This window comes from the organism of the source record quoted next, unplaced genomic scaffold, assembly GCF_019419815.1.
Source record: "Pyrus x bretschneideri cultivar Hongxiangsu unplaced genomic scaffold, Pyrus_bretschneideri_v1 Contig9, whole genome shotgun sequence".
In the NCBI taxonomy this organism is placed as follows: domain Eukaryota; kingdom Viridiplantae; phylum Streptophyta; class Magnoliopsida; order Rosales; family Rosaceae; genus Pyrus; species Pyrus x bretschneideri.
In genome coordinates this window covers 3,132,059-3,157,458 of record NW_025999831.1, presented here as the reverse complement: position 1 = coordinate 3,157,458, position 25,400 = coordinate 3,132,059, and the positions used below count along the sequence as shown (strand labels likewise).

Sequence of the window (25,400 nt, the reverse complement as noted above, 5' to 3'; positions counted from 1 at the left end):
TCCAGGTTGCTTATGATTGAGGTCCATTAACTGGTTGCTCATGGATGAGGCCTATTAACTTGGCCCATGATATTTTACCTACTAATTTGGATTTTCCTACACTATTATAAGAACATTGAATAATACGAGAAATGATGATGATTGAGATTGAAAACATGCGGGTGACGCCAATTAATACTACAGTCTAGTGATATTTTTCTTCATTTGTAAGTTAGAGATTTTAGGTTTGATTCTCGCTAAAGGCGAATTTGGATCATATTATTGCTAACCATTGTGAGACTAAAGCTACCACTCCCTTTTAGTGTAAATAATATCTTTTGTCCAAAGAAGAAAAAGATAAGTTGGAAAAATGAAAGAAGATATGGAATAGATATGGTTTATCAAAATTAGAAAAAAACTCAAAATTTAAAGTCAAGAAATAAATTCACGTTTTAGAAAAGAGATGAAAGGTCTCTTGTTGTAATATTCCTCTAATCCTATCTCTAGTTATTATCGAGGACATACATTTCTCTCTTTGAAAAGCACTGACATATACACTGTTGACTCTTCGCAAACAACTCACACATTCCCTAGTCCATATGTATAGTATTTGATAAACAAATCAATAAAATTTCTTCACTACTACTTAGCATTGATTGACATGGAGATAAATAACAAAAATAAAAAATTGAAAATCTAAACATTTGTGTCATCAAGTTTAACAGCTAAAATACTCCAAACAATAAATGATATGTAGCATTGAAGCCACACCCACAAATTATATAACAACAACAACAACAACAAAGTTTTTTCCCACTAAGTTTGGTTCGCTATATAAATCTTAGAACGCCATTGAGCTCGGTTCTGTGTCACGTCTTCCGTTAGATCCAAGTACTCTAAGTCTTTTCGTAGAGTCTCTTCCAAAGTCTTCCTAGGTCTTCCTCTACCCCTTTCAACCCTGAACTTTTGTCTCGTAATCGTATCTTCTAACCGGAGCGTTAGTAGGCATTCGTTTCACATGTCCAAACCATCGTAACTGATTTTCCCTCATCTTTCTTTCAATTTCGGCTGCTCCTACTTTACCTCAAATATCCTCATTCCTAATCTTATCCTTTCTCGTGTGCCCACACATCCAACGAAGTATTCTCATCTTTGCTACACCCATTTTATGTACGTGTTCATACTTCACCACCCAACATTTTGTGCCATAAAGCATTGCCGGCCTTATTGTTGTCCTATAAAATTTTCCCTTAAGCTTCAGTGACATACGACAGTTACACAACACGCCGGATGCACTTTTCCACTTCATCCATCCATCTTGAATTCTATGGTTGAGGTCTCCATCTAACTCTTTGTTCTTTTGCAAGATAGATCCTAGGTAGCGAAAGCAATCGCTCTTTTGTACTTCCTAATCTCCAATTGTCACCCTAACTCATTTGAGCCTCTGTTTGCACTGAATTTGCACTCCATATACTCTGTCTTTGACTGACTTAGGCGAAGACCTTTAGATTCCAACACTTCTCTTCAAAGGTTAAACTTCGCGTTTGCTCCTTCATGAGTTTCATCTATCAACACTATATCGTTTGCGAAAAGCATACACCAAGGAATATCATCTTGAATATGTCCCATTAACTCATTCATTACCAATGTAAAAAGGTAAGGACTTAAAGATGAGTCTTGATGTAACCCTACAGTTATGGCGAATCTTTCAGTTTGTCATTCATGAGTTCTTACGGCAGTCCTTGCTCCATCATACATATCCTTTATAATTTGGATATATGCTACTCGAACTCCTTTCTTCTCTAAAAACCATGTGCAAATCATTTTTCATATATTTATATCTTTCCATGGATCTTCATAAGAGATAGATTGCCTCCATGATTGAGCATCTTGGCATAAACCCGAATTGGTCGTCTGGGACCCATGTCTCTTGCCTAAGTCTATACTCAGTTACTCTCTTCCAGAGCTTCATTATATAACTCATTAACTTAATACCCCTATAGTTCATACAATTTTGTACGTCGCCCTTATTCTTATAGATAGGCACCAAAGTGCTCTTTCGCCACTCATTTGACATCTTCTTCGTTTTCAAAATCCTATTGAAAAGGTCTGTGAGCCATGATATACCCGTCTCTCCCAAGACTTTCCACACTTCGATCGGTATATCATCTGTGCCCACTGCTTTTCTATACTTCATCTTTTTCAATGCTAGAACCACTTCTTTCTTCCTGATTCGACGATTAAAGGAGTAGTTTCTATATTCTTATAAGTTACTCAAGTCCCCCAAAGAAGTACTCCTTTGATGTCCTTCATTGAAAGTCCATTTTTCTCCTAAAATTCTCTAAACACTTTCTCTCTCAAATTCTAATTTTGGTAGTAGGGGTTCTTCGACCAAAGCCTCCCATTCATAGTGGGCGCGTGACGCTCTTGGCTTTGACCTTAGGTGTTAATTGTTTTGCAGGTGCATTTTCGTCCAAGAAAAAGAAGGCGAAAATTTGCATCCACAGGTATCGAATTCAACATCCACAAGATTCGAACCTAATACTTCTCACTTACAAATGAAGAGGAATACAATACACATCAATTTATTCTCTCCCCTTCTAGAAGGCCCTATTTTTGTTCGATTGGAAAACCATTGCCTTTAATCTTTCTGTTTCCCATATACCACTATATTATATCCAAAAAAGTCGAAGGCTTTGCACTAAGCCACACATTAAGAAAACCTAATAAATTGGTATCAAAACTTCCATCCGTACAAATTCAAATCTAAAACTTCTCGCCTACAAATGAATATGAATACAAATAAGCCGTAAGAATAGTGCAAAAACTCCAGAATTTTAAGGGGTAACTGATAATTGCCATACTTCTAAGAATTTTGATAACAAACATGAATTTTATCAAAATTTTGACTCCTTTGTTGCTTGAATTGCTTTCTATTACAAAATTTAGGCTCAAAGTATGGACGAAGAAATTGCAAATTCTTAAAAATATTAAATTCTCTCCCCTCCTAATCTCTCATCCCTTCCCCCCCTCCCTATCTAAATGGTTACGATTAAACCACGTCTACATCTTGTATTGATTTTAAGATGAGAATGACTAGCAATTAAGCAACAATCCTGGTAAATGGTAAGAAGGAAAGCAAACATTTGACATAGCAAGAAGGAACATTGTCACTTGTTCAAACAAAACCTAGGACTTTTCAGACAATTTAGTTTAGAAACATTCCATAACAAAATCTCATCACAAAAATAATGTCTAATGCTAGTAATTCCCAGAACCGGCAACACAACAGCCATTCACCGACACAAAATAACTGTTGCTTGCAAACCTAAACTCAGACATAGGAGCATCGACAAACAAGACCATCTCTGATAATTACCGCAACCTTCTTGCCTCCCTCTCGGACTCGAGCAAGGTAAGGATATCCCCCTCTCTGACTGGTCCCTTGACATTCCTCATGATGAAACGGTTCTGGTCATCCAGAAACTTGACTCTCACTTGAGTCACCTGGCCACGAGATCCAGTACGTCCCATAACCTTGATCACAATAGCATGCTTGATCGTGTTTTCCATTCTTCACAGAAGACAAAATAGAAAAGAAATATTCAGAAAACACAAATCGTCAATTTACTTCAAACCCTACAATCTAGTAACCCGAGACAACTGAATTGTACAACAATTTATCATGAAACAGAACAAATCAACTAGTACAACTACCAAAGAGGTAAAAAGGAAAGCGAAACCCCGCCCACTTTAAAAAGCATTATGAATTTACGATAATAAGTCAACCACAAGTTAAGACTCAAGAACCATCACAAAACACAGCAAGAAAACTCAATAGGGATAACAAATTCATGGCATTTGGTAAGAGCTGCCACTAAGAACCAGCTGCAAAGTAACATTCCGATGATGGAACATTGAAAAGGAAAGCGTTACAATTAGCGTAAAAAACACAAGTTAAAATTCAAGAACCACCAGAAAAAGGAGCAATAAAAATCAAATGGGTACCCAAAACTAGTGGTATTTGGTAGATCCCATTAAGAACCGAGCTGCAAAGTAAACTTTCTGATGATCGAACTTCCTCCAGTAATATTAAAACCAGTAAATCGGATTACAGAAGAAAAGATCACTATTTAACATTGCCTCAAATATTGTGATGATAAAAAAAAATATATAAATCCATTAAGGGAACCAAATCTAACCATATTTTTGGACAAATAAACAAAAATTAGACAAATAAAATTAGCAGAAATCATGAAAAGAAGGAAAAAAAGATATTAATCAGCCTAAACCAAAAATTGTGAACCAAAAACTCAAACCCAGTACTGATTAAAAGAATAATATAAACGATGAATTTAGAAAAAAATATAAAACACGATAGCAGATGGAGCGAGAGAGATAAGATACGAGCACTGACCTGGAGGTTGGAGTTTCAGAAGAGACTGCGAGAGCTTGAAGAAGACGATGAAACGGCGTCGCAGGGGGGTGTGCTGAATCGCAAGAGACGAGGGAACGGCGCAGGACAAAAGGGGTGGGAACTGGAAGAGAGGAAATATAGTTTAGTCGACTAGGTTTTGGGTTAGGTTTACTGTTTTGCCCTTCTTATTGTGTTTATTTCACATCCACGGATTCTTCAAAGATCACGGAGTCGACACGACGTCGTTCTTATATTGGCTTAATTGTTTTCCTATCAGCATTTTGAATGCATAAAAGAGTTTCAACTCTTATGTGTGTGTGTGTGTGTGTGTGTGTGTGTATGTATTCGTAAAAGGATCCTTGGAGAGGAATAGGAAAGTCGCATCGTATTGACCGTTTCATGGCTAGGTATTGATCATATTGTGACGGTTTATAGTTCAGCGTTTTTACCCTGTTTTGACTTCGAAATATAGCGTTATGGTCTAATAAATTAGGATTGTGTTCTTGTTAATTGCGGGAGGTTAAAATTACACTAAAATAATTGAGCAGCAATTTAAATTTGACTTTCGCGGATTAAAGGAAGTAGGAGGTCAATAAATTAGGGTTATCATTCAGATTTTTATATTAAATTCGGCAAAACTGAATTGTCAATTGATTAAAAATGTGCTAATAAGGCAGCTTATTGTGTTCCTAATCAGAGTTTGAATGCATATAGACCTATAGGGCTGATTTTGTCTGTAAAACACATATGAGAATCTCATAAGAGGGGATCGAGGATCCCGCTATTGGAGAGGGATAGAATTGTACCACTCTATCGACCATTTCAAGGCCATGCATTGACCATGTAGTGGCCATTTAAAGTTCAATGTTTTTTTTCCCTTTTTGGCCCTACTCTATAGGTCGTTATATTGTCAATACATGGTCATGTGAGACGGCACAAATGAGGGCATTGTCCTATCTCGCTCCAAAAATGGAGGTGGATCGCTCTTAGAAGGAGCTCATATTTGTTTAGACTGTTAATTCTGAGAGCCATGATTAGATTCAAAATAAGAGCAGCCCAAGTAGTCAAGCTTTCATCTTTTTCATCTTCTTGGTACTTGGATTTCTAACAAGTAACAACCCTGCTTCTGAAAGTGTGCTTTCGTTTGTTTGTTCTCAGATATCAATGTGGAAAAGGGCTGAGGACGTTATGCAGAAGATGAGGGATTTGGGGTTTGCTAGGACACCGTTGTCCTACAACATTTTGCTCAATTTGTATTATCAGATGGAAACACTGACAAATTCAATGTTTTAATGAGTGAAATGGAAGAGAGGGGCATTGGTCCTGACAAATACACTTACGGTATCATGTGCAGCTGCTTCTGATCTTGAGGGAATTGACAAGGTTATGGCAGAGTGGGATTATGGATTGGGATAGTTATGTCAATGCAGCAAATGGTTATACGAAAGCACCAAATGTGAAAATGGCATTGGCAATGCTAGAGAAGGTTGAGAAACTGATACCAAGTTCTGAAAGACAGGATTATGAGTACCTTATCACACAATATGCAGCACTAGGGCGGAAAGATAGTGTCATGAGACTCTGGGAACAATACAAGAAGCGCTTGAAAAATATACGATAGGGGTTATATAAGTGTAATAACCTCGGTCTTGAAGATTGGCGACATTGAAAGTGCGGAGAAGATCTCTATGATGAATGGGAATCCAAGAATTTAACCCCAGATATTCCTATCACAAATTTCTTGATCAGTGCTTATACCAGAAATGGCCTAGTTGACAAGGCTGAATCCATTATTAACAGTGTAATACTAAAGGGTGGGAAGCCGGATGCAAGCACTTGGTATTATCTGGATCAGGATCAAGCTGAGAAGACAGTTGAGTCGATGAGGAAAGCACTTTCAGTTTCGGGGCCTCCGTTTACGCCAGACAGGGATGTTTTGGCTGCTTGTATGGGATACATGGGACAGAAATATGATGTGGAGGGAGCTCGAGAATATATAAGACTACTCCAGGAAACTCCCGAAATTATGGGTAGCAAATGCAAATCAACTTCAGCGAGTTGATGTTTCATTCCTGAATTGTTTGTCCCTTTAAGAAGGTTGCCAATTTTTATCATCTGCATTGGTTTTAAGAAGTACGAACTATTATTAGCAAGGAGCGTGTAGCTCAAACGGGTGAGAGCATTTATGAGGTCAAGGTTCTTTGTTTGAATCCCTCTTTTTTGACAACATAAAGTAGAGCTACTGATACAAGATTTGATGAACTGACACTACAAGAAAAATGGACTAAGAACACAATCGATTTGTGCCCTTCTCATTTTCATTGAGCACAAATATATATTTATACTTTTTAAATTCCATTGAGTACCAAAACACCTCAAATGTGCCCTCTAACATAAAAGCCCATTAGTTTGTGTCGGGTATTTGTGCCTACTAAAATTTGAACACAAAACTTTGTGTCCAGCTTGCATGTCAGAGATGGAAATTTATTTTATTAATTTACACAGACACAATAAAGGCTTTTGTGCCCTCTATTTTAATATATTTAAATAAAAAAATATGTTTTTGCGTCATTTACATTTACTTTTTCCTATTCCCAACTATTTTTTTCCTATTCACAATTTGTGAAAATATCTAGTTGCAATCAACTTGAATTATTAGTGGTGATAAATATTGTATTATATTTAAATAATACTTTTTGTAATGAACACGTGGCCACAAACGGATGTGAATTTGGAGTTAGAACGAGTAAGTTACGAATTTTTAAAGTTAGAAGGCAAAATGGTAATTTTGGGAGGGAGTATTCTAGAAGCCAAAGGTTTCTCCCATTTTACTTTCTCGGCAAGCAGATGTAGCAGGGACCCACCCACGTGGGTCTTCACCCTTCCCATGTCACATCCCGGCCCGGGACGGATCACTTCCCGAACCCGCTCCACCATCGTAGCACGATATTGTCCGCTTTGGGCTTACCATTCCCTCACGGTTTTGTTTTTGGGAACTCACGAGCAACATCCCAGTGGGTCACCCATCATGGGATTGCTCTCGCGCACTACTCGCTTAACTTCGGAGTTCCCATGGAACCCGAAGCCAGTGAGCTCCCAAAAGGCCTCGTGCTAGGTAGGGGATGAGAATATACATATAAGGATCACTCCCCTGGGCGATGTGGGATGTCACAATAATTGTCACATCCCGGCCCGAGCCCCCACCACAACCCGGGCCCGCTCCACCACCGTAGTACGATATTGTCCGCTTTGGGCCCCGACCACGCCCTCACGGTTTTGTTTCTGGGAACTCACACGAGAACTTCCCAATGGGTCACCCATCCTGGGAATGCTCTCGCGCACTACTCGCTTAACTTCGGAGTTCCCATGGAACCCGAAGCCAGTGAGCTCCCAAAAGGCCTCGTGCTAGGTAGGGATGAGAATATACATATAAGGATCACTCCCCTGGGCGATGTGGGATGTCACATCCCACCCAGTTATATATATATAATTCTTTGTTGAGTATTAAATCATTATTTTATTAATTTTCTGATGGGTTTTTGTGCTCCTCCATTTTTTTTCTATCCCTGCAGGCAGATGCAGCAGGGTTTTCACCCTTCCCACCTGGTTATGTATATGTAATTATTTGTTGAGTATTAATCCTACAGTCTTCCATATCCCTCATGGTTATGTATATAATTATTTTATTAATTTTCTGATGGGTTTTTGTGTTCCGTGGGACACACCCACGTGGGTCTTCTTCCCCGTGCTTCTACTCCTCTTTGCACTCCATCACTCTTCCATTTCCCTCATTCACATAATCCTCTCTCTCACTAACTTTCTCTCTCTACTTCTTCACACTTTTCTCTGTCATCTCCCTCATCATCTCTGTGCTCACTGCACAGAAAATTGCAGCATCCATCTCCATCTAACTAGCCACTCCAGCGAACCTTGCCACCACCCAAACACTACACTGCCACCCTCGCTCTCTCACAATCTTTTTGTCTCTCTCTCTCGACTTCTTCCTTGACACAGAGAAGCACGTAAGCAATGACGGCGGCCTGGCCATCTCCGGCAAGGAAACCACCAGTGTCACCTTCCTCTCCTCACTGCAGACTCCCCATTACCTTTTGCTTTCTGGAAATTGAAACCTACACGACGAAATGACAAGCTTCGTTGCGGCTTGACTCCTCGGCGAGATTTTCCGTCGAATCCAGTATGGGTGAGTCTCGAAAACACCTTAGTTAGGTTCTTTAAGTTGTTTAGAGACATTTTTGTGCACTGCATGCCTGATTTGGTTAAATTTGGATGCAGTTTCAACTCAGGGGACAAATTCCCCTTATTTCCACCGAGGGCTATGATTTTAAGCTATCACCAGCCACCCAAGGGCCTTGAAGAAGGTAAATTTCGAATACTTACCTTTGTAGCTTTGTTTTAGCTTTTGAATTGTTGAAAATGGTTGTGTTTTGGACCAAAACGGACTTTGAAACCCTTGGCGTGGCTGCAGGTCGCACTGTTGCTGCGTGTGGTACTGTTGTGGATGGCGCGTGGAGCACATGCGCCTTCACTGAAAAGATGAATGCCTGAAAGGATGAATATACGTTTTCAAATGTTTGTTTCAGATTGTAGGGTATTTCAAATTTGTTATTTTTTTTTAATTTAATTGATAGGGCACAATTACAAAAATTATGCTAACATGAATTTGAAATGGCATCTGACACAGGTGTCAGAATAGGGCACAAAAAAAACCTTATTTGTGCTTAACTCTTTGAGCACACATGGTCGTATCATGCCCTCTAATCAATGATGACGCCCATAGAGGGCACATACATAAAGATAGTAGCTGCACTGTTGCTATTGGTCTATAAGCACAATTGTTGGTGCTTTTTGGTCTCAAAAGGCACATATAATTTATTGTGCGCATTGCTCATTTTTTTTTGTAGCGTGATAAGGATTCAAAAGCAGATAACTCAAACCCAATTGACTGCCAATGAAGTTTTTTTTTAATAGTGTAAAGAGTGGTCAACCTAATTCACTTCTGCAACTATCGATCACGATCTAAAAAAGTAATTGAGTTCAAACAACATAATGTTCCTTAGAGGGCTGTAGACATCGAAATTTTAGTGAAATAAATGTTGACCAATGCATTAAAATTACAACTTTAATTCATTTCACCTACATCACACACTCATTTCACCTACAAACTACACTCATTTCACCTACAAACTACACTCATTTCACCTATAAACTCCACTCATTTCACCTACAACATCCACTCACTTCACCAAAAAAAATGGATGGTGGTGATTCATTTTCAAAACCTATAAATAGCCTTCTCCATCAAGGGATAAGGGGCAAAAAAAGAAAAGAAAAAAGGAATTGATATCACACAAAAACCTTGAAGCTTTGAAACTCTAAAGCTCTAAAGCAAATCCTGAAGGATCAAGAAAACTCTATTCGTTCTTCGTCAAATCCTCATTCAAGATCAAGCCCCAATGGCCCTTTGGATCAACCACATCAACAAATCCACACACCCGTTCTTCAAGATCAAGCCCAAAAGCCCTTGAAGATCCGTTCATCACCGTTCTTCAAGATCAAGCCCCCGTCCCCAAATATTACAGTTTTTATAATTTTGTAAATGTGAAATTACGAAAATACCCTTCAAGGCAAATGCGTTGATTTTTTTTTACTGCCTTGTCGTGTCATTTAAGATCCATTTTCTTGGTTTATCCTTATAGTACTCGTCGCGACGAATGCATGGGCGCAAATAAAATCGAAATTGGAGTTATAATGAACAAGTTATTAACGAACGAAGTTGATGGCAAAATGGTCATTTGACCATAAATCTGGAAGGCTCCAAATTTTGCTAGAGCAGTCAGATGATGCCACGTGTGTGGCTATGATGGAAAAGAAATAAGAGAAAGGAGATAGATGGACGATGGAAAGAAATGAGGGGAACCTGTTGCCCAATCAGGATCGAGGAAATGAAGGAAAGGAGAGAGGGTGAGACCACCCAATCCGGACCATCACATGACCTGATTTTGATCCGTTTTCTGGCCACTTTTTCATCCTTTTTTTCTATCGTTTGAGTATAGTTTTACTAAATGTTCCCTAATTGTGGTTAGGTGCATCGGTGGAAAATGACTCCATCCTCGTAAGTTTGAGCGGCTCTCAGGCAATGTAATATCTGTGAGTGGACCCCTTCTAAACTTGCATGGTTTTATAAAATGCTAGGTTTGCATGCATTTCATATTTCATGCATCGAATATGTTTTATATTATATTTTCCGAATTTCTACATTTACGGGTTACGAGATATTTATGATTTATCGAGTTTACATCTTACGAAAGGTTATGAATATGGATTTACGAGATGAGATTTTGAGGTATGTTTTTGGTACGTATCTAGCGGGTTATCATACAGCACATGCACACAACACGGGTATGTAGACGTATGTGGCCATAGGACCCAGTTGAGGATATTCATGTATATATCTCTTCTCCGGCATAACCCGGAGTCGTACAGCTTCACCTTCGGGTGATGGACCATGGTTTCTTCACTGGCGTAACCCAGTGTTGTACAGCTTCACCTTCAGGTGATGGACAGGTATTGCCTTCAAGTGAATGAGGAGTTGATGATATTGAGCATGGTTTTACTCGTGCTTATTTTATGAATGTTTTCATGGCATATAAAAGTTTTAGGAAAACCTACTTCGTAATATATATATATATATATATATATATATATATATATATTTTCAAAACAAGGGTTATTATGTTCAGAAATAAAAATGGTTTTCCTATTATTCATATTATTATTATAAACTTGGTCCACTACACAATCTCAGCATCAGGGCACCCCCGCTTAGGCATCTTTGAGCCTCCTCTTTGTAGGTCCCATTCCTCGGTTCGTACCCTTCCATAATAATTCTTTCACATTATTCTTAATTACTTGTATGCTCTGAACAAAATTTTGCATTTGTATATCTCTTTCTAATCACATAATTTAGCGATATGCATGTTTTTAATGGTTTCGTCACCCTAGGATGTCGACCAACATGTGCCTACTCTGATAGTTGGAAATATTAAGATTGGGGTGTGTCAGGCGAGTCCGCCAATATTTGAATGAGCCGCTCAATTGTTTCGCTCATTAACAAATTTACGAGTTGTTCTAAGAGATTCACCTTAAACTCGATAGCAATATACAAATTTTCTTTCATCTATAATCTCAAAATAAAATATCATTCACCTCTGTCATCGATATATATATATATTTTTTTTCTTTAAATTATCTTCAATGTATGTTTTAAATTGTCTTCAATATACATAACCCTCGCATTCATTTCTTTTTATCGTGATAAAAGGAGTACAAAATACACCCTTTCCTCAGTTGTGCTTATTTGATTTTTCCTCACTTGTTCTTATTCTCTGCAATCTTACGTAGAAATCAAAGCAGCTGAACAATAGTTAAAAGGGTTATTTTCCTGCAGACTCCTTTGGTGGTTTCACGATCACAACTGGACATGTTGCATGATGTGCACAATAGTCACTCACACTTCCTAAGAACGCCCTGCACCCACCAAAAGAAATTATACAAGTCACATAAATAGCTCCCATGATAATCCAAGATTGACGGAAAATGGTTTCCATACGCCTTTTTCTCATTCTGCACTCCTTTTGTCTTTGGTTATTTGATTCTTCTTTTACTATTCAACCCAAAGGCCAGAACAACCAAAGGTGTGGGGAAGGAGACAACGATGATGCTGTGGAAATTATTTCCCAAATTGATTTGTACCGTTTTCGAGTAATTGTTAATGAAATTATGTGTGCTCACCTTTTGACCATGCCAAGGCCACGACTACCTACGACAAGAAGATCTACATGCATCTGCTCTGCGGCCTGGCAAATCATGTCCTTGGGATCCCCACCTAGAATTAGAGTTTCTGATTTGATCTGCACGACATATAATTACGATACCCGTTAATTAACTAAATCTAATACGACAAATGCATCAGAAAGATATGCAATAGCCACTAAACAGTTGCACATTTACAGATGATTAAAATGTACGAGGCTGACAACACTCGCAAATATTAGTTGTAATATATGTACCTTACAAAGAGATTTAAGCTATATAGGCTAATATTCTTTCGTCAGACAAATCTTATCGTACAAATTCTTATCTTTTAAGGTACAAAATACTACTTCGCTAAATGATCTGGGAAGAATTGTGAACAGTAACCATTATCACGCTAACAAAACCTGATAGGCGACCCGGCCATTAACAGTTTGAGAATATAAACATTTTTATTTTTCTAATCAGGATCGTCTTTATTAAACATGATTTTTAGGGTAAACTTATACAATGATTGGTAGTGGTTCGTCTTAATTAAAGATATAGCTTTTTTAGGGAAAACTTGTGACAGGACTTTATATTGACAACCTGAAAACATAAGCTTGGGTGGAGCAGAAAACTCAACTATTTCTCTCAACTATCAAACGAGTTAATTACCATCTTTTCGTTGCATATCTCCAAAGCACGAGAGAGAACAGAGGCAGCACTTTCTTCCTGTGCTTTGCGAATAGACTCCAATACCGACGGCGTTGCATAAAACGCCGTTGCACCTGGTCCGGCAGGGAGGACGTAGTGCTGAAACGGCTTCATGACATGGACCAGAGTCATCATGCTCACATTCTCCTGGCTCGCCGCTTCCACCGTCGCTGTTCCCGTGCTTATCGCCACCTGGTCTGTAGCCCCCACAAAGAGGTGGTCGAGCGCCCACTTAAGAGCATAAAAGCTCCAGTCACTCTCGTCTATGGCCACCATCACCCTCATCTTCTTCCTCCTCCGATCATCGTCACCGCCGCTTTGCACCGGTGGCTGCCGCTCTGCGCCGGTTGTAGTAGTCGTCTGCATCGATCACTATACTCAATGTTGTGGAGTTGAGTTTTGAGTTACTTGAGCTTTGAATTATTTGGTATTTGCTTATATATGATGAGTTTGTGTAGTATCGGTTTGCATTTGTTTCTCAGGGCTTTTTGCACGTGGGTTTGCATTAGAGCCAGGAGGACACGTTTATGTAGCGTGGCAACCATGCAAGAAGAAATTTCCAATTGGACATGCAATTTATTAGGGTTTCAAACTTATCTATTTGGCAAGATTTTTAGTGTGTGCAAAATACTGTGTAGTGCATCACATGTGACTGTTTAATTAGAGTAACACTTCAAAAAAAAACTTTTCACTATATATATTTTACATGTAACATACCGTTTTATATTTCAGACACACTGAATTTCTCATCAATTAGAATCTTACCCAATCTTATATCATTCTTATACTTTTGACTTTCGCCTTATTCTTTTTTATAAAAATAAAATTGTGTAATGTTGTTGCGATCAAATAACTGTTTATTGGTATGATAAATTTTTAACTTGCGTTTAATAGTGCTATCCACACTTATTTTTACTTCTTGTATACTTTTCTCAAATTTTAATTGTTAAATTAAATTAATTAAAGAAGATAATGGCAAAAAATTTAAAAAAAAAAAGTATGGAGTAAAAATAAATTGTATGATGGCATGCAAGCAGCCAAAAGGATTTTAAGATTCCTCAAGGGCACTATCCCTCAGGGTCTTTTGTTCAAACAAAGTTCATTACATCTTTCTGCTTACTCGCATGTAGACTGGGCTGGCTGCACCATTGATAGACGATTTACTAGTGGTTTTTGTGTCTTTTTGGGTTCTAACTTGATTAGTTGGTGTGCAAAGAAACAAACCACAGTGGCTCGTTCATCCACTGACATAGAGTACAGGTCTTTGGCTTAAACTACAGTAGAGATTACTTGGATATGCAAAGTGTTGAAAGATTTATGTTTTCCCATGACTGCTAAACCTACTATCTGTTGTGATAACATCTCAGCCATATCTCTTGCTTCTAATCCTATTTTTCTTGCTCGTACTAACTAAGCATGTTGAAATAGACTATCATTATATTAGGGAATTGGTTTTTGCCAACTTGATTAAAGTCCAGTATGTGTGCAGTCATGATCAGATTGCTAACATTCATACCAAGTCCTTGTTTAGATCCAGATTTCAATTTCTACAATCCAATCTCTCACTTGGAATCCTGCCTTCTTCCAAGTTTGGCTTCAGGGGGTGTAAAGATGAAGATGACAAGTCATAACAATATATGGTTATTAGTTTGTTATAGTTTCATTGTAAAGTGTTCTGTTTTATTTTGTTAAAGTGAGAGAATCTGTTTTGGTTAGTTAGAAAGAGAAAGGAAATAGTCAAAGGCTATATATTAGTGATTCTATTATTCATTTGGTTTAATGAGAAAATATACTTTTCTTAATGTCTAAGAAAAGTTTACAGAGAAGGCCTTGAGTTTTTATAGCTGCAACATTGTCTAAGTTTTTGGATATTGAGATTCCTGCAGACAAATTAGGTTTCAGATTCTTTATTCATGGTTCCTGTAATGGATTGGTTTGTATGATCGATTCTGTGTTTCTAATTGGCTTGGAAAGTCCTATATATCAATGGAATCCAGCAATCAGAAAACTTAAGAGGCTTCCCAATGGCATCCTCATTCCCCACACAAGGCCTTATTTTAATCTTGGTTTCGAGTTTCATAGCGGGGAAAACGACTATAAGGTTGTGAGGCTTGTTAGGGTTTCGCCTCCATGCGAGAATGTCGTTCTTGAAGTTGAGGTTTACAGTCTTAGATCAGATGCTCGGAGAAGAATAAGTACTGTGATGCCTTCTTATTCAAGTACTGTGCACTTCTATCCTTGCTTTCGATCTGGGTAGTGAGGTTTGTCGAAAGATTATGCCTCTAGACAGGGCCGTCTCTGAGATTTTGGGGCCCTGTGCGAAATTTATAAAAGCGCCCGTCCTTAAGATAACTCTTAAAAAATGTAGGACAATGTATTGATGCTAGAAAAAAATCACTTAAATCAAAACAAAGTTTAGCACTCACTGATTGCAAGTTTAAAAATGTCATTAATAATAAGTAAAAAGAGCTACAAACATAACATTCACTAAATAATCAAAATCAGTTCAATCTTAAACAACCAAAGAAGAAAACGAAGTTCAAAAACTCTAACTTTAAAGTTTCACTTGAATATGTAACATAATTATATAATAATATTGAAAAAATACCGTTCCGTCTTTTGTGGTGTATTATTGGCACTCAAAATATTTTACTGTACTCTAAATTTTTGTACTTAGAAAGAAAAAAAATTACTATTATAAGCAGTGTAAGATGAGATTTTAACATGCTAACAAAATCAATTGTTGAATATAGAACATTATTTCATAACAAAAGCAATTTTAAATATAGAATATTATTACATATAAATATTAGGTGACAAAACTTTTGGGGGCCCCTTCAAATTTGGGGATCTATGTGACTGCACCTTTCGCACCCTCTTAACGCCCCCTCTGCTTCCAGATATAGTACGAAATCAAATAAGAATTGGAGTGTTTGAAAAATCACTCTCTTTTTTCCGTACAAGATATGGTCATGATTTGGATTTATATGTCGACGTATGGGTTCTGGAAGTGGATGATTGGAAAATGATCCGGACGTTTTATTTGCCTAATGGTACTGGATTGGTAGACTGGCCATTGGGAATTAGAACGAATATTGGCAAAGTTCATATGATTGAGGATGGTAGAAACCCTAGGTTGGTTTTGTATGATCCAGAGTCACACCAAGTTGAAGTTACTGGAATCAGAACGAAGTCAAGTTACTATCACTACTATGTTGATGCTTATTAGGAGAGTTTATTTTTACTCGACTGATATCGATTTAAAGATGCTTTTAGTTAGTAGAATATTGTTTTTAAACTCTTTTTATTTAATTACAATTGTGTAATGATGACATATGTGACTTTTAATTTTTGTCAAAACGGATATATAATTATGAGTAATGCTAAAAGACTAAATTTGCAAACTAAATCATATGTCATCAATAAGAAATAAACACGTTAATCAATGTTTAAGTAATAATTCAGTCATTAATTTTCATGTTATTTAGTTTACAAAATTTAATCTCTTTAGCAAGACTCTTACAATTTGATGTTAAATAGCTTCAAAAACGAGAGGAGTGCTGTTGTGGAAAGTTGGAGTGTGAAAATGATCACCTCATTTTCTAATAAGAAAACTTAAGTGAAGATCCAGATATATACACTCACTTTGACATTCGCAACCTATATACCATGTTTTATGTTAGTCTTTTTCTTTTTCACTAATTTCATGTCTCGTGTTTATCGTGTTTTGTGAAAAAAATAATACCGAGGCACATGTGCATTGGGATTATGTGCAAGGTTAATACATGCAAATTAAAAGGAATTCGTGTCGTGTCTAACATCTATTAAAATGATATCAAACAAATGTTTTGCAACATATGCTTCAGCAATGGGAACTAAGGTTTACTAGAGCATTAGACTAGCAAAATAACAAATCTTAGACCAAAAATGCTTTTAGAGAAAATAGTTTGAAATCAATTCTTATTAAAAATGTAAGTTAATTATGGAAAAACACTTGCATTTCAAGTGCTTTTGGAACCTAAAAATATTTTCTCTAAAAGTGCTTTCAGTCGTTTAAAAACACTTACCAAACAAGCACTTAGTTATCAAACAAGTTTTCAGTGTCTAGAAAATGAAAATTGAAAACAAACAATTTGTTAGTCTTTTCAAAGAGTGAAATGTATGTCTTCGATAATAACGAGAGATGGGAAGAGAGGAGTATTACAACAAGAGACCTTTCGTCTCTTTTCTAAAATGCGAATTTATTTCTTGACTTTAAATTTTGAGTCTTTTTCTAATTTTGATAAACCATATCTATTCCCTATATTCTTCCTTTTTTCCAACTTATCATTTTTTTCGTTAAACGATATTATTTACACTAAAGGAGAGATGTAGCTTTAGTCTCACAATGTGTTAGCAATAATATGGTTCAAATTCGCCTTTGGCGAGAATCGAACCTAAAACCTTTAATTTAGAAGTTAAGAGAAATACTACTAAATTGTAGTACTAATTGACGTCACGTGCATGTTTTCAATCTCAATCATCATTATTTCCCGTATTATTCAATGTTCTTATAATAATGAAGGATTATCCAAATTAGCAGGTAAAATATTATGGGCCAAGTTAATAGGCCTCATCCATGAGCAACCAGTTAATGGACCTCAATTATGAGCAACCTGAAAAAGGGTACTATCGTAATATAGTCATCAAGTAAAAGCCCTAATTCGTTCCTCCTATAAGTTGCTCTCTGAGTCTACCCTAACTCTGCCTTGTCTCTGCATGTCTCACTCATCGTTTCGTTGCCGCGGCCAAGAATTGCAGAGCCCGTTCGAGAAATTGAGGTATACCCATTCTACCCCTAGTTTCCCTCTCTGATTGTTTTCAGTGTTTGTGCTTTAAGGTTCATCTTCCTATATTTTGCTTCTTGTTTTGTTGTAGCAAGTAGCAACATCCTAATAAATTTGGCCTTTTTAGTTGATATTTTATTGAATTTGCATATGTTGTGAAATTTTAATGGATCATGATATTTGTGGAGCCAAAAATAATCAAGAGGTGACATGTGGATTTTTGGACAAAAAGGACAAAATTACCCTTGAGGAGCACCGAAATTCCTACACGCGAGCAGTGGCCAAACATTCCACAATCAAGTCAAAAGTGCCCAAATAGGTATTTATTTTTAAACTTATTTCATTCATCCTCATCAAATCCTCTCCACAAGGTAACCCCCAAAACATTTCTTTTAAATTATGTTAATTGGCTAATTAATAGATTTATTACCTAATTAATCTCTTAATGGCCAATTAAATCACCAATTACACCCAAAAAATACACAAAAGGCCGGTCACCTTCTCTCCCAAAGGGACCGGCCATGCACTATATATTCAACCTCATTTCCTCTAAAAACGTAGGTCTTCACTCTTGCTAAAATTGTCCAAAACTCTCAAACATTTTTCTCTCAAAATTCTAACTTTGGCATCGGAGGTTCTTCAGCCAAAGCCCCCCCCCCCCCCCAAAAAAAATCATCGTGGGCGCGTGAGGCTCTCGGCCTTGACCTAAGGTGTTATTTGTTTTGTAGGTGCAATTTTGTCCAAGATCAAGGAGGAAGATATTTGCATCCACAATATTTCTCAATGATTTTATTTTTGTAAAAGACCATTAATTTATGATGCCCTGCTCACTTTTCTCCGATGATGATCGATAAAACCTATGGAAAGGATAATTTTTAAAACCTGGGAACCTTTTTGTAGCAGAGATAAAAATAAAAAATAAAAAAGAGTTACTTTGGTAGCCTTGGACAACGGAAAGGTTGCTCCTTTATGACCGAAAGGTTATGGGTTTGATTAGTGGAAATAGCCTCTTTGCAAAGTAAGGATAAAGCTGTGTACAATAAATGTTTCCCCACCCTCACAAAGCGGGAAGCCTTGTTTTCTTGGGATCGCCTTTCTTTAGTAGCTGTGGTTGGATTTTTGTAGATAGATTTGGCCTTTTTTTGGATAAATTTTTTTGTTGAATTTATATTTGTGTTGTAGCATTTTAAGTTGCTTCTATGCAATTTTTTTGCGTCATGATATTTTTCCATGATTTTATTTTTCTGGGGTTAATGTTTGTTCTATGTTTAATGGTGGTTTTAGTATAATGGTTTTCCTCTTGATTTTCCAATTTAACGGTGAGTTATTTGCCCCAAGTGTTATTGACACTCCAAAAATCTCATTTCATATTCCTCACAAATGTATTTTCCTTTCTGAATATAGAAAGTTTGGAGTGCCAATAACAATTTCCTTTTCTTTTTTAGTTATGTAGTCTATATGCGTTTTATACTTCATTTGTTTGAACTTGATGCCGGTTTATATTCGTTTGTTGAATTTGATTTGGAAAAGTAAAAAAGCCTTGGTTCTTTGTAAAAAAATGATGGACAATTTTGGTGTCTCTTGGTTGAGAAGAACATCGAGGTATAGTGAAAAGGCCGAGCCATCGTTTCGTTCGTCATCTTATAAATTGGCGATTCGATTGTTTCTCGTCCACATTTTCTTTTTTCTTGTCCTAAAACAAGGCATCATTTTGCATTGTTGCTTTTCTTTACCTGCTGTCTTGTTGCATACATGTTGTATTTCAATATGTTATTCTACAATTCAGCTAGCTCGGTTTACTAGATTGTAGGGTTATTGACGATTTTGTGTTTACTACAATTTTCTTTTCTATTTTTTGGAAATTATTATTAGCACTCCAAAAATCTCATTTGGTACTTCAAACTTAGCACTCCAAAAATCTCATTTGGTACTCCAAACTTTCTATAATTAGAAAGAAAAATACATTTGTGAGGAGTGTAGAATGAGATTTTTGGAGTGCTAATAACAATTCCCTATTATTTTTTTTTTCTGTGAAGAATGGAAAACACGATCAAGCATGCTATTGTGATCAAGGTTATGGGACGGAATGGATCTCGTGGGCAGGTGACTCAAGTGAGGGTGAAGTTTCTGGATGACCAGAACCGTTTCATCATGAGGAACGTCAAGGGCCCAGTCAGGGAGGGTGATATCCTTACCTTGCTCGAGTCTGAGAGGGATGCAAGAAGGTTGCGTTGATGGGTCATCTGTGCTGGCTATCATAACTCTTCCTGTTTAGCTCACTCCGTAGGACTTTTGTTACATGTGTCAGTGAATGCCATTTGCTCTGCGAATGCATCCTCTAGTTTTTTCAGTTATGTTTCTTGATGTTATTAGCTGATGAATTGATGGATCGAGCATCAGACTTGAAAATTCGGGATCAAATTTCTTAGTATGTCTAATTTGTAGTTGAACATGGTGGATGTTACATTCTGTTTTGGATTCTATGTCGATATATGGAATAATATTTTGGTTGACTTTGAATTCCATTTCGACTGTCTTGCTCTTTGAGGTGTGAAATTGTTTGAGTCTCTGATAGGATTTTTATCATCTACAAAAGTAGGAATAAAAACACATGAAATACTTGCAAGAATACAAGGATGTTGTAGTATGGATGCTCATGCAAGGTCGTTCTCCTCAAGAACTATTTGGATAATTTATGTAGAAACAATTCCTAATTAAATACTTAAAACTGAAAGTTAAGAAAATAGATTTTAAAATTAAGTAATATTAAAAAAAAAAATTTAATTAAAAACACAAAAGAAAAGAGTTTTAAAAACCAATTTATAAAAGTAATAGGGTTCCACCATCACCTAGCAATCCTATGTATTTTTACCAATTACTTATGATCTACATATGCCACTTTGAAGGTTAGGTTTTCCTAATTTATATTTTACTTGGAACCTTCAACATAGAATGTATATCTAACATGCAACCCGTCCGGACATTCGGATCAAATCTGAACATGAGAGACTCATTATGCTTTATGAAAACCCTTTGAAAAACCATGCAACTCTTAAGATGTGGTGTTCATCTTAAGTGAAATTACAATTATTAATCACAAGAAGCCAGCATCAATTTCAGGGAACCTTCCAACCAAAACTGCATCAAATTAATTTTCTAAAGATCCTAATGGTGATCAGGCATTAAGACAATTAGATAGTTTCAACCATGTTGATCAAGAATTCAAAGTATGCATGCAATCAATCATAAGCAATTAAATAAAAATCACATATTCATGCTAAGGCTCAAGGCTTCGTCCTAGCAAAAGGAATTAGTTACACATATTCATAATTGAAATCATACAAAATATTATTAAGAAAAGGATTGAAAACACCTTAAAATAGAAAATCTCCAAGAACCCTAGCAATTACTCTCTGTCTCCAAAGTAGCATAAAAAAAAGCGTAGAAAAGACTAAGAATGGCAAAGGAATATATTTGCTAAGTCACCGCACAACCCCTAAAAACATAGGTTCTTTTTTCCAACTAGGAAACTAAATAATACAAAATATCTTAGAAAATAAAGTCCTAATTAAATTAGAAGAAACTGCACAAAAACTGTCCAGCCACGTTTTAGCCTCAAATCTCCTCCAATTAAATCCGGGCCATAATAGCTTGTTTTGAAGATCAAGACGTTCTAAACAATCTCCAGAAGACCACGATCCCATCCGAGGTCATCTTAGGCTCCAAAAACGCAAGTCAAGCCCAAAACGTCATTATTCCAGCATTGCGCATTGCTCCTTTTATTTATTGCCAGAAAATCATCGCTTGGTAAAAAAATCTGATATTTTGACACGATTAAGCCAAGTGAGGCACGAACGTCCTCCAACTAGAATTACTCCAAAATTCGTCCATTTGACCATGTTTTTTTTCCAGAGGAAGTCGAAAGTTCTATATTGAAAATACAATTCAAAGTATCAAAATTCTTCCAAAATATTAACTAAAATATACTAAGAATAGGATAAAATATATAAAGTGAAATTGACTCATCAGTCTCCTTGTAGGTTCGATCTACCATTATCTACTGCACTTTTGAGGTGTGAATTCCATTTCGTTTACGGAAAATCTTTTAACTTCATCTCCTACATCCTCCATCTCCTTCTTGCCTTCTGTCACAAAACTCTCTGCCTCCGCTGGGCCGCCACATCTTGTTCCTCCAAGCTTAAAACTCACTCATCACGTTGCCATCCATCTGCAGATGAAGCAAGGACAACAATTTTTTCATTTGCAGATGTTTCCCCCAAGCTTTAAAAACTCACTCATCATATCGAATCGCATCCGTTCTCTTTGTCTAAGAAAACTCAGAACCCCAAAATTTGCGCAAGCTGGAATCCAAAAGAATAAAACAAAATTCAAGCAAAAGTTGCAGTTAGATTCAAGCAAAAAATTCCAGAACCTGTAGCGTGAGATATCTGGTTTTCGCAGTTTGGATTTTAATGTTTGGGGATGAGATAAAAGCGAAAGGAGCGGCGGAGGGAATTTTTGGTTTTGGTGGAAAGGAGGGAATACGAGGAACGGGGGAAGAAATTATTAGAAAACTCCAAAACTATTTTTAACCCAGTAATTGGAGAAGCTTTGGACAAATATAAAACTTAAATTTTGAGTTTTAACTCAACCATTCAACCATTGAAGTTGGTCTTAAAGAAGTAAACTGGTTCCCATTCCACAAAATCTCTCTCCAAATGTGTTCTTCAACCAATTCTTGAATTCAAACCCTCATCTCTAACTTTCTCACTGTGTCCTCGTTAATCTCAAACGACTACGTTTACTTCCTTACCCAAACTGCACAAGGCAGCAAAGTAAACCCCTTCCGAACCTGTGATCGATGGTGCCCCAGGATCATAGTGCTTTCTTTCCACAATGGATAGATGAAAGCACCATAAATTTGTAGGAATACAGATCATAGCACAAAAGAATTAGTTGCTGCAAAGAGTTTTTTTATAGCACTTGCCGAAAAAGCATCTAAAAAACGAAAATTATTAGATAGTACAGTATCACCACGTGACATTGATAGTTGGTATTACCCACCAACAAGTACATGACACGTGGCAGAGTAATTATTAAATGAAAATTAAGGCTGGGTTTAAATGCTTCCCTAACGCCGGACTCGCTTGGATTACCTCCTTCGCTACGAGTTCTTAGCGAAAACACCCAAATTTGAAAGGATTCCAAAGACCGTCCATCCTGAGAGAGAGAGTTGTCGGTCATACTGCGAGAGAGAATTGTCGCAGGCCTTGCTCGCTCCTTGCCCTGCTCGCTCCTCATCCCGCCCTCCCTCCCTCGTATAAACGCTCATGGGAAACAATGAAGTTATTTTACTAGAAAAAAATGTGTTGGTCACCCATAAAACTTTGATATCTTATTTTGAAATGATTGATAGTTTGGAAGTGCACATCACAGCGTGGTTGATGTCGAGACTGGTCAATGTGGTTTTTGCAAGCTAATGGCGGCCACTTGTGTTTTGTACGTTGAACAATTGAGAGGGGTACAAGATAAATTACACAGTAAGGGGGACCTAAATTTGTTTTTTGAAGTGGAGTTTGGGCCGGTAAGTCCCTCTTATCTATTGTTGTGACCCCTGGTCCGAAGCTTGTTACAACTTCGAAAGAGATCGTACCTGACAATTTTATTGCCTCTATAAAATGCTCTAGGATCTACCTCCTATTCCTCCCCCTCGCAAAACCAAGAAAGATATCATGCTTTTCTTTAAGCTTTATGAACCTGAGAAACAAAAGCTAGGGTACCTCTCGATCTTTCTGCTCGGTTACCATCTTCTTTTGGTACACATTTGCTGATTTAAGGTTTCTTTTGTGTTGCCAATTCGTTGGTAGGCTTTTTGTGAAGAGTTATAACAAGCCAATAGAAATTTTAGCAAAACTAAATCTGGTTTTGCCCCAGAGGAAGAGATTGACCTTTATGAGGTATGTTTCACTTTTTTTTTTTTTTTTGGCATCAGCCGTGCACACATATATGTATAATGTATCATGTATATATGTATGCTTGTTATCATGTGTGTATGCATGTTATGACTAATTGAAGCATGCTTTTGTATAGCGTCCTTAAAAACTAATTATATCCGCTTTTGTGCTGCATTCAGGAAGTATGGTTTGAGCTTCGTATTTTGTGCGAGCGCATTGATAGGACAGCCTCATTTCAATTAAGTCAGGTAAAATGCTTATATATTGCATTCTTGGTATATGTGAATAATTGTCTGCTATAGGAACTAACTCAATTTGATGCTGTCTATTTACAGCTTGTTAACTGTTTCATGTTATGTTTTCCAGATTGAAGATGGGGATATCACATGCTTTCAGAAATCTACTCCACTCGGAAGTGAAGAAGAACGCAAATATTCCAATGTCCCTTCATTTCTGGAAGATGGTTATTGTCGTAGTTAATGTTACATAGGGCATAAGTTCTGCGTTCAAGTGTCTCTCACTGAGCTTCATTCTTTGAAGCATAAGTTCTACGTTCAAGTGTCTCTCACTGAGCTTTCATTCTTTGTATTATTTAAGACAAGTTTGAAAAAAGAACAAGAGGAGGAGGACAAAAAGAGAAACAAGGCACAAGCTCACCTTTATACTACTATTACGGTAAAGAGTCTCTGTCTCCGTTTTCACCGTTCCCTTTTTCACAAGTGCTAGTACATGTATATATTTGGTGCACGTCAAAGAATTATAAGAGAGCGATTTATTATTCATATGTTTAGGTTGCTCGAGATGAGGTCCTGATCAAACAAATTGGAAGGGATATATATTTTGACCTTGTGGACCATGACAAAGTTCGTAGTTTCACCATTAAGAAACAAGCGCCCTTTAATCTTTTCAAGGTATGGCAGTACAGGTTCACTTTTATTTCTGTCTGCTTTATTCTTTTCTTCCTTTGAGGTTTGTGTGTGATTTATGATTATTGAGGGCATCAGATTCTTCATTCAGTTATGTTATTACGAGAGTCTCTGATAAAGCAAAGTTTTGCAGGGTCTGGTTGCACAAGAGTTTGGCATACCAATGCAACTTCAGCGGTTTTGGATTTGGGCCAAGAGACAAAACCACACATATCGCCCCATTCGAACATTGACACCCGAGGAACAATTAGAATCAGTAATTACTTTACACTTTCTACTTTTTAAGTGCTTAATGCATGGACTTGTTGTAAGTCCAGATTTGAAATGCTTACGAGACTAGTAGTGTTGTGACGTGCTCATTGGTGTTCGTCAGAGTTTGGTATAGGTTCCTTATGCATTCCAATCATGACCTTTTGTTTTGCAGGTCAAAACATTGGGAAGGTCTACCAAATAAAGAACACAAAAACTGCAAGCTAAAGTTATTTTTGGAAGTAGATCTTGGGCCGGTAATCCAGTCTAACTCTATCATTGTTATGACCCATGGTTTTATGCTTAGTGCTGCTACACTTGCTGTATGAAAGAACTTTTCTTATGATTTTATTGCTCCGATGACATGCTCCAGGATCAACATCCTATTCCTCTGCCTAACAAAACCAAGGAAGATATCCTGCTTTTCTTTAACCTTTATGAACCTGAGAAATGAAAACTAGGGTACCTCTGGCTCTTTCTGCTGAGCTAAATAGTTTTTCCTTTTGATTTGTTGCTTGCT

The 25,400-nt window shown here is 37.1% G+C and overlaps 3 protein-coding genes, 1 non-coding gene and 1 pseudogene across 4 annotated transcripts; 3 read left to right on the top strand and 2 right to left on the bottom strand.

Annotated features, from left to right (window-relative positions):
- Positions 1-6,458, top strand: part of LOC103965042 — a 29,365-nt pseudogene extending 22,907 nt beyond the window's left edge.
- Positions 3,104-4,555, bottom strand: LOC103963255 (40S ribosomal protein S28). The gene is made up of 2 exons (XM_009376054.3): positions 4,397-4,555; positions 3,104-3,553 (listed from the first exon to the last, which is right to left on the bottom strand). The coding sequence occupies exon 2, from the start codon at positions 3,550-3,552 to the stop codon at positions 3,355-3,357; it is 198 nt and encodes a 65-aa protein (XP_009374329.1). The 5' UTR covers position 3,553; positions 4,397-4,555; the 3' UTR covers positions 3,104-3,354.
- LOC103963315 (40S ribosomal protein S28-like) lies at positions 5,520-19,986 on the top strand. Its single transcript, XM_009376127.3, has 3 exons — positions 5,520-5,530; positions 8,321-8,326; positions 19,783-19,986. Exon 3 carries the CDS (start codon positions 19,789-19,791, stop codon positions 19,984-19,986), a length of 198 nt encoding a protein of 65 aa, XP_009374402.2. The 5' UTR covers positions 5,520-5,530; positions 8,321-8,326; positions 19,783-19,788.
- LOC103965052 (universal stress protein YxiE) lies at positions 11,657-13,291 on the bottom strand. Its single transcript, XM_009378070.2, has 3 exons — positions 12,887-13,291; positions 12,209-12,327; positions 11,657-11,944 (listed from the first exon to the last, which is right to left on the bottom strand). The coding sequence occupies exons 1-3, from the start codon at positions 13,289-13,291 to the stop codon at positions 11,851-11,853; spliced, it is 618 nt and encodes a 205-aa protein (XP_009376345.1). The 3' UTR covers positions 11,657-11,850.
- LOC125473625 lies at positions 19,304-19,428 on the top strand. Its single transcript, XR_007255462.1, has one exon. It is a non-coding gene; the product is annotated as a small nucleolar RNA snoR111 (small nucleolar RNA).
- Positions 19,987-25,400: the final 5,414 nt, after the last annotated feature.